Source organism: Delphinapterus leucas, chromosome 8 (assembly GCF_059928025.1).
Source record: "Delphinapterus leucas isolate spDelLeu-1000000601 "Yukka" chromosome 8, BTC_Dleu_Yukka2, whole genome shotgun sequence".
Taxonomy (NCBI): Eukaryota; Metazoa; Chordata; class Mammalia; order Artiodactyla; family Monodontidae; genus Delphinapterus; species Delphinapterus leucas.
In genome coordinates, this window is record NC_143136.1 from 11,090,965 (window position 1) to 11,104,117 (window position 13,153).

Genomic DNA, 13,153 nt, shown 5'->3' on the forward strand with positions numbered 1-13,153 from the left:
TTTTTGCATGTTGTGTGAAACTTGGTCAAGGTCCATTTTTTTTTAACATACGAATGTCCAATTGCTCCAACATTATTTGTTGAAAAGTCAGTCTTTCCTCTATTGAATTGCTTTTGCAGCTTTGTTAAACATCATTTGGGCATATTTGTGTGGGTATATTTCTGGGTTCTCTATTCTATTCCATTGATTTATCTATCTATTTTTCCACCCATACTACAGTCTTAATTAATATAGTAACATGCTAATTCTTGAAATCAAGTAGACTGATTTCTACCACTTTATTCTTCTTTCTCTAAATTGTTATAGTTGTTTAATTCCTTTCCCTTTCTATATAAATTAGAAAAATTTTGTCTATATCTCCAACAAGAAACCTGCTGGGATTTTGATAGGAACTGTGTTAAGCCTACATATGAATTTGGGGAGAATTGACCTTTTTACTATATTGAGTCTTCTAATTCATGAGCAAAGTATGCCTCTCAATTTATTTAGAGTTCTTCTGATTTCTTTCATCTGTATTTTGACTTTTCAGCTACCATTCCTGTATATGTTTTGTTAGATTTATAGCTCAGTGTTCCATTTTTTTGAGTAAATTTAAATGGCATTGCATTTTTAATTTCAATGCCCATGTGCTCATTACCAGTAAATAGAAATATAATTTGTTTCTGCATGTATCCTGCAACCTTGCAAGTTTTTATCTCTAGGCTTTTCAAATTTTATTATCATAAATTCCTTGAGATTTTTTACATAGACAAATTAGGTATTCTGCAAGTAGGATCAGTTTTATTTCTTCCTTTCCAATCTATATGCCTTTTATCTCCTTTTCCTGTCTGTTGCACTGGCCAGAATTTTCAGTGCTATGTTGAATAAGTATGGCAAGAGTTGACATCTTTGCCTTGTTTTTTTATCTTAGGGAGAAAGAATTCAATCTCCCATCGTTAGACATAGGGTTTTGGCATTCATTTTTATTCAAGTTGAGGAAGTCCCTCTCTATTCCTATTTCTCTCCAATATTTTTTATCATAAATGGGTGCTCAATTTTGTCCAGTGCTTTTTCTGCATCAGTTGATATGATCATGTGTTTTTTCTTTTTACTGGTTAATATGGTGGATTACATTGATTGATTTTCCAATACTGAATCACCCTTGCATCCCTGAAATAATCCCCACTTGGTCATCAGTGTATAATTCTGTTTACTTGTTGCTGAATTCTGTTTACTAATATTTTGTTAAGGATTTCCACATCTATATTCATGTGCTACGTTAGTTCATAGTTTTATTTGTGTCCCTCTGATATGGGTATCAAGGCACACCAACCTCATAAAATAAATTGAGACATATTTACTCCTCTCCTATTTTCTGGGAGAGATTATGTTTAATTAGTGTTAAGTTTTCTTTAAGTGTTTGTAGAATTCTTCAGTGAAACCATCTGGGCCTGGAGATTTTTTAGGGAGGGATTTCTTTTATTATAAATTCAATTTCCTTAACATTTATAGGGCTATTCAAATTATTTGTTTCATATTGGGTCAGTTTAGGTAATGTATTAGTTTCCTATGCCCCCCATAAAAGAATACCATGAACTGGGTGGCTTAGAGTCACAGAATTATTGCCTTCAGGTTCTGGAAACTAGAAGTCCAAAATTAAGGTGTCGGGAAAGTCATGTTTCTTCTAAAACCTGTAGGAGAAGGATCCTTGACTTTCTCAGCCTCTGGTAGTCCCAGACATTCCTTGGCTTGTGACCATGTAATTCCAGTCTCTGTTCCCATGATCACATGGCATTCTTCCTGCGTCTGTTCATATCATCTTCGCTCTGTGTGTCTGTGTCCACATTTCTCATTGTTATAGGGACATCAGTTATATTGGATCAGGGTCCACCCCAATGACCTTATCTTAACTTGCTTAAACCCACTAAGACTCTATTCCCTAATAAATTCACATTGTGAAACACTGGGGTTAGCACTTCAACATATCTTTTTGGAGAGGACGCAATTCAAACATAATAAGTAGTTTCAGTTTGGGGAGGAATTAGTCAATTTCATCTAAGCTGTCAAATAAAATGTGTGCAGAGTTTTCCATAGTATTTCCTTATTAATCTTTTGATGATTGCAGGATCTGTGGTGATATTCCATATTGTGACTGGTATTGGTAATTTGTACTGTCTCCATTTTTCTGTCTATCTTGCTAAAAATTTGTCAATTTACTGATCTTTTCAAAGTAACTCTTCGTTTCACTGATTTTTTCTACATTTTGTTTCGATTTCGTCGATTTGTACTCTTACCTTTATTATTTCCTTCCTTTTTCTTACTCTAGGTTTATTCTGCCATTTTTTTCTAAGTGCTTGAAGTGGGAGCTTAGATTATTGACTTGAGAATTTTCTACTTTTCTAATATATACATTTATCATGATAAGTTTTCCCATCAGGACTGGTTAATTATCTCTCACAAATGCTGATATGTTGTATTTTCATCTTCATTGAATTCATTGTGTTTTTTAACTTTCCTTGAGACTTCCTCTTTGAGCCATGGATTATTTAAAAGTATCCTGTTTAGTTTCCAAAGGTTTGGATGTTTTCCTTTTATCTTTCTGTTCTTGATATCTTTGTTTCCATTTTGGTTGGGGAACGCTCTGTGTGTGATTTCAATTCTTTTACATTTGTTGAGGTTTGCTTTGTGCTTCAGATCTATCTTGGTATATGTTTAATGAACACTTGAAAAAATATATATTCTGCTGCTTTTAGGTGGAGTGTTCTATAAACGTTCATTAGATCCTGTTGGTTTATGGTGTTGTTAAGTCCTTCTATATCCTTTATGATTTTCTGTCTAGTTGTTTTATCAGTTGTTGAGAAAAAGTGGTTAAAGTCTGCAACTATAACTGTAGATTTGTCTATTTCTCCAGTCTGTTCTATGAGTTTGTTTCTTCACAGGTTTTGAAGCTGTTTTTTGTCATGTACACATTTAGAGTACCTATGTCATCTTGGTAGATTGACCTTTTTATCACTGTGTAACCTCCCTCTCTGTCTCTAGTAATTTTCTTTGCTCTGAGGTCTACTGTATCTGATATTAATATAGCCACTCATGATTTCTTTTGAATAATACTAGCATGATATATCCTTTTCTAACTTTCTTATATAGCTATATTTGAAATGAATTTCTTATATACAGCATATAATTGAGTCATGTTTTTAATCCACTCTGCCTATTTTTGTCTCTTAACTGTTGTATTTAGACCATTTAAATTTAATGTAATCATTGATATATTAGAGCTTAAAACTGACTTTTTTTTTTATTTGTTTTATCTTTTTTGTTTCTATTTCCTTTCTCCCTGCCCTACCGTGTGTTACTTAACATTATTTATTTCAATTTGATTTATCTATAATATTTTGAGCACATCTATTTGTATAGCTTTTCTTAGTGATTTCTCTATGTATTGCATTAAATACATGTAACTTATCAAAGTCTTCTGGTGGTATTAATTTACCAGTTTGAGCAAAGTGCAGAAACTTCATGTCTCTTATGCCCCTGTATCTTCTGTCCTTTATAATACAACTGTCTTAAATATTTCCTCTACATATATTTAGAAGTACATCAGACAATTTTATAATTTTTACTTTAACTGTCAAATATGATTTAGAAAACTCAAGAGGAGAAAGGAAACCTATTGTTTTATCATATTACTGCTCATAGTGTTTTGTTTTGTTTTGTTCCTGATATTCCAAGATTCCTTCCTTATAGTTTCTTTTCTGTTTGGAGAACCACCTTTAGCCATTCTTTTAGGGTAAGTCTACTGACGACAAATTTTCTTACTTTCCCTTCATCTGAGAATGTCTTGATTTCACCTCCATTTCTGAACAATATTCTCACTGGATACTTGATTCTGTGTTGATAGTTCTTTTCCTCAGCAATGTAAAAATGTTACATCACTTCTTGCCTCCATGGTTTCTGATGAGAAATCTGCTATTATTTGTACTGCTTTCCCTTATAGGTAAGGTGATGTTTCTCTACAATTGCTTTCAGCATTTTGTCTTTGTCTTTAATTTTTAGACGTTTGACTATGATATGTCTTTGTGTGGATTTCTTTGGGTTTATTATGTTGGGATTTTGCTCAGCTTCTTGAACCTATAGCTTTAAGTCTTTTGCCAAATTTGGAGATTTTTTTCAGCCATTTTTCTTCACATGTTCTTGGGACCGTGTTCTTTTCCTTTCCTTCTTTTTTTTTTTTCTAGCATATATTCTCTCCTTTGTTCATATTGGATTATCTATATTGCTTATATTCCAGTTCACTGATTTTTCTTCTCTGCTCACTTTATTATGCTATTGAAATCACCCAATTAGTGTTGTATTTTGATTACTGTATTTTCCAGTTCTAAAATTTCCATTTTTTTCTTTACGCATTCTATTTACTTGTTAAGACTTTTTTCTTCCTTTTTTCCTTCTTCCCTTTCTTTCTTTCTTTTTCTATTTCACATTTGTTTCAAGTGTGTTTTTAATTGCTCATTGAAGCATTTTTATTATGACTACTTTAAAATCTTTGTCAGAAATTTGTGACATCTTTGTCATCTTAGTTTATTGATTTTTTAAAAATTCCATTTGAAATCTTCCTTGTTCTTGGTAGGATAAGTAATTTTCTGTAAAGCCTGCACATTTAGGGTACTATGTTAGGAGACTGTGAATCTCATTTGTTTTTGTTGGCTTTGGTGACACCAAGGTAGGGAGGAAAGGCTGATACTTCCTGCTGGAGTTTTCACTGATACCACCTGGGCTGGGGGTTTGGGATACCTCCTAAGACCCTAGAAATTGTATTAACAGAATGAATCTAGGTGCCTCACTTGGCCTTTGATGGCATGGGTTGAGTGGGGCCACAGGACTTTTTTTTGTTTGATGTTCTGCCAGACTGAAGCTGTTATTTTCTGCAGAGTGTCTGTCTCTCTGGGCTGTCCCTTTCCTGGTCCTTTGGCTAAAGAGAAGAGGATTTTTTTGTCTGCATTCTCGGACATTTCTGGTTTTGTCAGCTCCAAGTTTGGGACATCTGAGGCCAAAAAAAAAACCCCAGGAACTCACCATCTTGTCACTCTTGGGTCCCAAGGTCTCTAGCTTGCTCACCTTCTTCTGTCCATCCTCTGTCTTCTTATGCTTGTTTTACAATCTCCAGAGCTTTTACTTGTGATTACCAGGAGGAATAGGGCCAAGTGCATGTCCTCCATCTTCCCATTTGTGGAAGTCCCATAGTTTTCTTTAAAATTTTTTTTATTTAATGAAAAAAGATCATAATCAACAGCACCCTCATCTTAACAGTCATTTGCTATTATCAATGTCTTCCTTCTTAAAACAATTGTCATTTTTGCTCAAGGAGACACTGAAGCAGAAAATACAGATTTTTTTGTGACAGCCCTTCCTTCCAGGGCCTGGTGCTGGCCTCTGATGGATGACCACTGTCATAGGTTCCGAAATCTCTGTGCACACAGGCTTCTAACAGATGAGGTATGAGTGAGTCATAATTAAGCAAAATGAGTTTGTTGCAGAATTGTGAAAATAGAATCTAGTCCAAGCAAGGGCAAAATAGTTGGCAGATCAAAGAGCATTGCTCTGAGTGATGAACAATTACATGGTAGAAGACAAATAAAAATAAAATTGAGAGAGGCAGCCAAAGGGGTGGTGCACGACCAGTGGGGAATGTAGGCATTGCCAGGAGTAGAGCCTGAATGTGGGAAAGTGGGTGAACAACTTCAGGGTTCAGACTGCTTTCCCAGAGAGAGAGACAGGGATAGAGAAAAGGGGACGAGACTTTGAGGCGGGGAGAAATTCTGTCGGAGTCACCTCTGCTGGGCACCGGGAGAAGCAAGGAAAACTCAGAAGGGGCCACTGGCAACGAAGACTGGAGTTGCCTTGGAGGAGGGCAGGAGCCGGGTAGAAGGGTTGGAGCTTTGGCCAAGCGCACTCGCCAAGATCAGAGCGGACGCCTGGGAGGAGACTATCTGGCGGTCGCAGGGTGCAACGCTTCCCCGCCCGGGAGGAGCGAGGCTCAGACAGCACCTTGCCGCGGTGGTCCCAGCCTGCGCGCCTCCGTGCCCGCGCGCGTCTGTCTCTGCGCTCTGGGAACCGGGTCCTAGCACCGAAGACTTCCCATCCCTCGCCCGCACTTTCAGTCTTTCTTCTCAACGCGCGCATAGACAATGGATGGCAACTCCCTGCTCTCCACACCCAGGTAAGACCTGCTTCCCCCTCTGCCCAACCCAATGCCCATCAATCTCCGTTCTCTGCTATGAGTCGCTCGCGAACTTGCCCTGCGGGCGCCGCGGTCTGCGCGGGGCTCGCGAGGAAACCGAGGACTCTGAACTTACAATTAAGTCCGGCCGCGGCTGTGCGAGGAGCTCTAGGGAGATCGAGGGCCCTGTCAACTGGCCCACAGGGAGCGGTGCTGGGTGAGCCTCCGAGCCAGAGCAGCACAGGGTGGGAGAGAGCTCGTGTCGGTCTCTAGGGCGGGGGCGCTGGGGAAGCCTGGAGCTTGGACTTTCTGTGGACCCAGCCTGGAGAGGTTTCGCGCCTTGTAGAGAGACAGGTTCCAAGGTAGGGATGAAAATAGGAGGGAGCAGGACCAGGGTAAAGTACCCCTACATCCCTTCCCTCTGGACCCGGGCGAGTGTCTGCGGTTGCTGGGCTGGGGAGACAGAGATGGGAGCGATTGCCCCTAACGCCCTACCGACCGGAGACCCTGGATAGAAAAGACCTCTGTCTGCCCCAGTCCCACCCGCCTCAGCTGCCCCCAACCTCCTGCCAGGCTGCGAGTTCCTCCTTAGCATCTCTGGCCTCCAGCGTTCCCTGACCACACCAGCCCTGGGGTCCGCACACGGGGGAGTCAGGCCCGCCACCTTAGACGCTGCCAGGGGGCAGCAACATGTTTTCCCTGATTTGCGTTTCGTCCTGTCTGCTCTCCCTTTGCCTCTACTCCGCGGTCCTTCCAACTCAGTCCTTTGCGAATTGAAGAAACAGGTTTTAATATTTCTACCCGCATAAACCTCAGGGGTGAATTGAGGCGATCACTGGTTGGGTTCCGCCAGCCGGGCAGGTGGCTTTTGCGCCCTTTGTGCTCCGCGCGGAGCGTGCGCACCGAGAGCACAGGATGCTGCTGCCCAGGGGTGAAGGTGTCTCACTGCCGCCTGCACAGCCCCACCTTTCCTAGGCAAAAGGGACTTCGTGTTGACCATTCTTTTCCCCAGGCAAACGTTTAGGCAGCTTCCAGCCGCGTATCAGGCACTGGGATAAACATATGAAGCTCGAATTCTTGGAGAGCACTTAAATCCAACATCCACAGGCTGAAGCACACACGGAGCTGATACTATTCTGCCGAGTAGTCGAGCTGGCGGTGGGACTGAAGTGGGGAGTGGTAGAGGAGGATGGACACCGCTTTTCAACCCTGTTAAAGACTGCCATCTAGAGGCTTGAAGTATTTATATTCCGCAAGGAAATGGAGCTTTCCCAACTCCACAGGCATTTCCTCTTTGAGCATCCCTTCCCTGGCGGGCTAGCAAAGGGCTCTAAAAAGATTTCTAAGCATGGCCTGAAGCTGCTCAAATCTCTGTGAAGCCAAACACGGTCAAACTACCACTAAGTCATTCCATTCCATCCTAATGTATGAAAAGGACAATAAGAACCACAGGAATACTTCTTAAAACTTCAGATAGATGAATAGATGATAGATAGATAGATAGATAGATAGATAGATAGATAGATAGATAGATAGTCATTATTTTTAGTTTAAAGTGTGAGGCATTTGAAAGTCAAGCAAACTGGGGGTTCACTTTCTGCACTGTCTGTTCTACAGCCTGAGGTCTTTAGTATTGAAATGGTGAGCTGTGTGGTTCCAGCATCCCAATAGAGACATTTTCGATAGGAGAGTGCTTGCTCTAAACCCAGTTTTGCTGATCAATACTGTCGTGCTCGAATCGGGATTATATATCTATTCAAATGCTGAGACATTTTCTAAAATATTAGAAACACATTATGCCAATAACTCCTTAAAATTATTTCTGTTGCAGTACTCTGAAATGACCTTCCAAGGAGAAAACGAACGGCAATGAAATTGCTCTGTATCTTGGAGTAGCTGTAAAAATGTTAATATAGAATTAACATCAGCTGCAGCAAATTAAACCTTTTGAATATTACTATTTATTCACAAGACACGTCGCATTTCTACAACTCAGTGTAATAATTCAGCTACTTTATTAGGGTCCTTATTCATATAAAACGATTCAGTTCATTTTATCGCCTATTTCACTGACTACAAGAAATCCAATTTTCTTTCTATAATATTTAATTGATATGCCAAAAATGAACTAGAATTTTAAAAAAGTAGAAATATTATATTCATTGTGCCTCTTGTCCACAAAACTTTGAAATTTAGATAATTGATGACCATACTTTATACAAACTTTTCAAGAAAATGGCAGTCAAGGGGAAAATCAAATTGTTATAAATCAATATCTGTGTTGTCTAAATCTGAAATGTTTTCAGTATCTAATAAAATTAAGCTGGTGATTATAAATCACTGTTTCTCTTAAGAATTATAAAATAATTTGACACTCTAACAATTGGACAGATATGACAAAATGATTTTGTAATATATCAAGTTAATTATGGAATATATTTTTGTGTTGGATTTTAGATTTTAAACTTTTTAATGAATCAAAGATATAAATTACTGAAATTTTAATCACAGTATTCTGTGGAGATTGATCTTATAATTTTATTTGATTCATATACTTTAGAAATTTTGAAGGATGGTTTTTTAAAAAGGAATTATTTATGTTTTTTTGAGTTATCCCACTATATTACCTTACCTCTGTAAAGCTCCAATGAGGTTTTACTTTGAATATTTTCATCTTTAAATGTGCAATGTTATGTGGATTACATTACAGATTTCTTAAAACCATTGTTTATCAAAGCTGGAAGGTGTCTCAAAGAAGGAAGCTGAGCTGTGGAAGGATGAAATTTTCCTGTGTTAGTTGCATTGTAGACCCAGAACCCAAATGTTTTCTGACTAGTAGCTAGTTCAAGGAAGAAAAAAAAAAAAAAAAAGAGGGATGTTTTTGTTTTGTTTTGTTTTTTTAGATCTAAAAGTTTGGGTAAAGATTCTTTAGTCATCTCTTTTACAAAAAGTTTATTTGATTTGCTAAGGTTACATAACTGGGAACTATGAAAATAAAACAGAATCCAGGATTCTCACCCAGTGTGTTCTATTGCTGTAGTACATTGTACTAAAATACATAGTTACCTCTCACAAAAGGAAAGTCGGTCTCACTTACACTGGTAACTAGTGTGTGGATAGTAAAGTTGGTATTTTATTAAGTGTTATACCGTATATTAAATTATTTGATCATCACATCCCTGTGAGTTAATTATGACAGACATAATTGTCTCCACTTCCTTGTTGAAAAAATTGAAGTAAAAGGAAATTAAATGAAGCAAATAATTAGATTTTAAATCTACACAGTAGTATGCAGCAGAGCTAGGTTGTCTACAAAGTTCTTCTGACTTCAAGTTCAGTTTTCTTTTTTGTATTGATTGAAAATCCACACTTTATTTTAAATGGGGGTAGAGGGGAAGAGATCCTGGTGCACAGTTTGGACAAACACTGATATCATTAGAACACATGGGGGCAGTCTAAAAGCCAGATCTTCGTTTAAAGCCAGCAAATGCTGAAAATACCATTTTTGCAAACAGAAATAATTTGTCACCTTGACCATATCTAAGCTTGAATTTGAAATTTAAGAAAGAAGTGATTTATTTTCTAAATCACTTGCATTTTTTATAATTTAGCTTTGTTCTTTTTATTCTGTTTGGCTTACTGGATTCTATTTCAGTAATAATGTCAGGTTTTTTATTGGAGTATAGGTGATTTACAATGTTGTGTTAGTTTCAGGTGTACAGCAAAGTGATTCAGTTATACATGTACATATATCCATTCTTTTTCAGATACTTTTCCCACTTAGGTTATTACAGAATATTGAGTAGAATTCCCTGTGCTATACAGTAGGTCCTTGTTGATTATCTATTTTATATATAGCAGTGTGTATATATGCTAATCCCAAACACCTAATTTCCCCCCTCCATGGCACTTTGAATGAAAAACACATTAAAGGCAGACTTTTGAGAAATGGCTATTTTGATTTAAATTTCCCATCAGTTGATTTTAACCAAGCCTAAATTTAACCTAGCAATAAAGCTAAAGCCCATCAGAATCAAAATTTTGTCTCTAAGAATGTTAGTTTTATGGGAAAAAAACAAACAATTTTTTCAATGGGGCAAGCAACCCAATGCTATAAACTAGACTAAAGTCCTCCATCAACAACTTTTTATTGAAAGATTATCTGTTTTCAAGTTTAAATAAACAGAGAAATTCAAGAGTACATTTACATTTCTATTTATCAGAAACTCTCAGAAAAAAATTAATCTATCACTCTTAGCAAGTTGGGGATCAGGGACAAATATCAGATTCTGTCTTAAATCTAAACTTGAGATTATTCTCTATCTTGGAATGCATGTTCTTTACAAACTCAGGGCAGATGTGGCCACATTCCCCAATTTCTAATTCTCAGGGCAACACTGCCCAGGAGGTGCTATTTATTATAGAGAAAGAAACTAGAAATTAGAAAGTCCTGGTGCTCAGGACTCTGAGATCCTACATTGCTGAAGGGTAATAAACATCTGAAGAAGAGATGGAAACTGTAAAGGCAGTTTCCCATAGAAACATTATAAGAAGTCTTGAAACCCACCATGTATGCTACTTTTCACACCCTGACACTTTTAGGGGCCCCTGATCTCCATCCCTGTGGTTCCTTTAGTAAAATGTGTATCTGCTGCCGGACAATCAATTTGCAAATGAACTACTAGAACTCAACTCATTCACAAAGGGCACCTCCATCTAGTATTATTCATTTGAATGGAGTTTTACTCTGTGATTGAAGGTTACCGCTATAAGGAATTGTAAAGAGGGGAAGAGGAAAAACTGATGTATTGGATATTCGGAGACCATTGGGAGATGTAGTGCTTAATTCTGTTCTGAACTTAACGGTTGTGACTGTGGAATTAATTGCTTGACTTGTTGATTCTCCACATTCTCCTGTTTACAATAACGTATGCCCTACATATACTGATCTTCTGGGTCCCTTTCACTTCTAACCGTCTATAATGCCATGACCTTTATTGTAGCAGTGACTCTCAACTGGGCATGATATGGATGAGCATCTCATTCTCTTGAAATATACAGGCAAAAATCAAGGCATAAAAAAAAAAAAAAAACGGGTCTTCCCTGGTGGCGCAGTGGTTGAGAGTCCGCCTGCCGATGCAGGGGACACGGGTTCGTGCCCCGGTCCGGGAAGACCCCACATGCCTCGGAGCGGCTGGGCCCGTGAGCCATGGCGGCTGAGCCTGCGCATTCGGAGCCTGTGCTCCGCAATTGGAGAGGCCACAACAGTGAGAGGCCCTCGTACCGCAAAAAAAAAAAAAAAAAAAAACCGAAGCAACACTCACCCATCCAAAAGAAAGCCCAGTTCAGAGAATGGGTTAGTTTGTTTTTAAATCCCCATCAAGCTGAGTTTCAGAATGAGCACAACGTGGAGCACAGCCCTCAGCCAATCCATGATGGACACATTGGATGAGAAAGAAATAGACCTTTGTCATTTTAATCCCCTGGGATTTTGGAGTTGTTTGATTCTGCTGCATCACCTAGCCCACTGTGCCTTACCCTGTCACCTTCAGGGTTGAAATGGTAGGTGGTCTGATGGGCTGCTGACTCACTTGTGAAGGTTTCCAAAGGATCTCACAGCTTCTCTTGCTCTGAACTTCAAAAATCCTCATCACTATCTAACAGTATGTTCCTGGTGTAGTGATATAAGGATGGGGTTGGAGAAAGGGAGGAATGGAATTCACCCTAATTGTTGAATCAGTCAGGAACCAGGCCTTATAGACCAGTTCTAGGCAATAACAACAAATACAGTGACCTGTAGGTCTCCCCTCCTAAGGACATGGAGTGTGAACCAGGAATCTCACTCATCCTGATATCAATTCACACACCGCCCATTTCACAGCCTCACACAACTGCTGCCATTCAAGGACATAGTAGGGCATCATCTACACATTTAGCTCGTGCAAATTCAATACTACACGTTCAATTTCCTTTTTTATTCTTCCATTTCTCTGCCTCTCTTTCATCATTAAAAATATGGGAAGCTTACGTTTAGCTTGTATTTCCATCACATATTGTATAGAAATCTATATAGTCTGCACACACCAAAAAACAAAACTTTATTAGACTTTTTTGCAAAATCCAACATGCCATGATTTCTAAGCTTCTTAAAGGATTTTCAAAGGTTATTTTGACTCCACACAATTTTCAAGATAGACTATGACATTAGACCTGAAATCCCACATTAGCTGCTTCTCTGTTTCACAGTGATTGTCAAAACACTGATTTTGGTAATATGTCTCCATGAGAAGAGGAGGACTGGAGAGTCAGCCAGGCAGCACTCTCTCCTGACACCTTCATGATTCTGGGATAGAGGAAGACCCAGTTCCTGCCCTCCTTGCATATCATCTTGGTGGCAGTTGGGCTTTGTGAGGAAGGAGACATACTAGGAAGTTGATACCCAGCACCCCACGACTAGATTCTCTTTTCATTTCCTGAGTGACCTCTCTCAGGCTAACCAAACTGATCAGTTCTCTTTCTGATTCTCAGCGCATTGACATGAAGGAGAGTTGACCCCTAACTTCTTAAAACAAGTTTTCCCTAATGAGAAATTTGCCTACAAGATACGCCTTCTGAAATATCACATCCCTTTCTCTCTGTGCTGAGGAAATGGGAACCCATCGAGCATGGGATGTTGGAGCTCCAGAGGACATTGGTAACAGCCACCTTGCTCAGCCCTTTTCCTTTACAGATTAAAAAACTGAAGTCAAAAAAAGTTCAATGAATTAATCAAATCATACACATATTTATAGATGGGGCCAAGAATGAAATCCTGATCTCCTGATTCCTATACTTACCACTGCATTAGGTTTATTTAAAATAATAATAATAGTTAGCTCCAAACAGTAGTTGGAAGCTCTTGGAATTTGGGGGTACAATAGAACTTGTCAATCACCTATGTCTAAATACCTTCCTTAT

General features: G+C 38.7%; 1 protein-coding gene across 1 annotated transcript in view; it reads left to right on the forward strand.

The window, feature by feature from the left end:
* Nucleotides 1-6,149: 6,149 nt before the first annotated feature.
* The window catches only part of SPHKAP (SPHK1 interactor, AKAP domain containing), a 129,171-nt gene continuing 122,167 nt past the window's right edge, over nucleotides 6,150-13,153 (forward strand). The window contains exon 1 of the mRNA XM_022567882.3: nucleotides 6,150-6,196. Within this exon, the coding sequence (XP_022423590.2) occupies nucleotides 6,165-6,196 (32 nt within the window). The 5' untranslated portion in view covers nucleotides 6,150-6,164. The remainder of the gene's footprint in view (nucleotides 6,197-13,153) is intronic.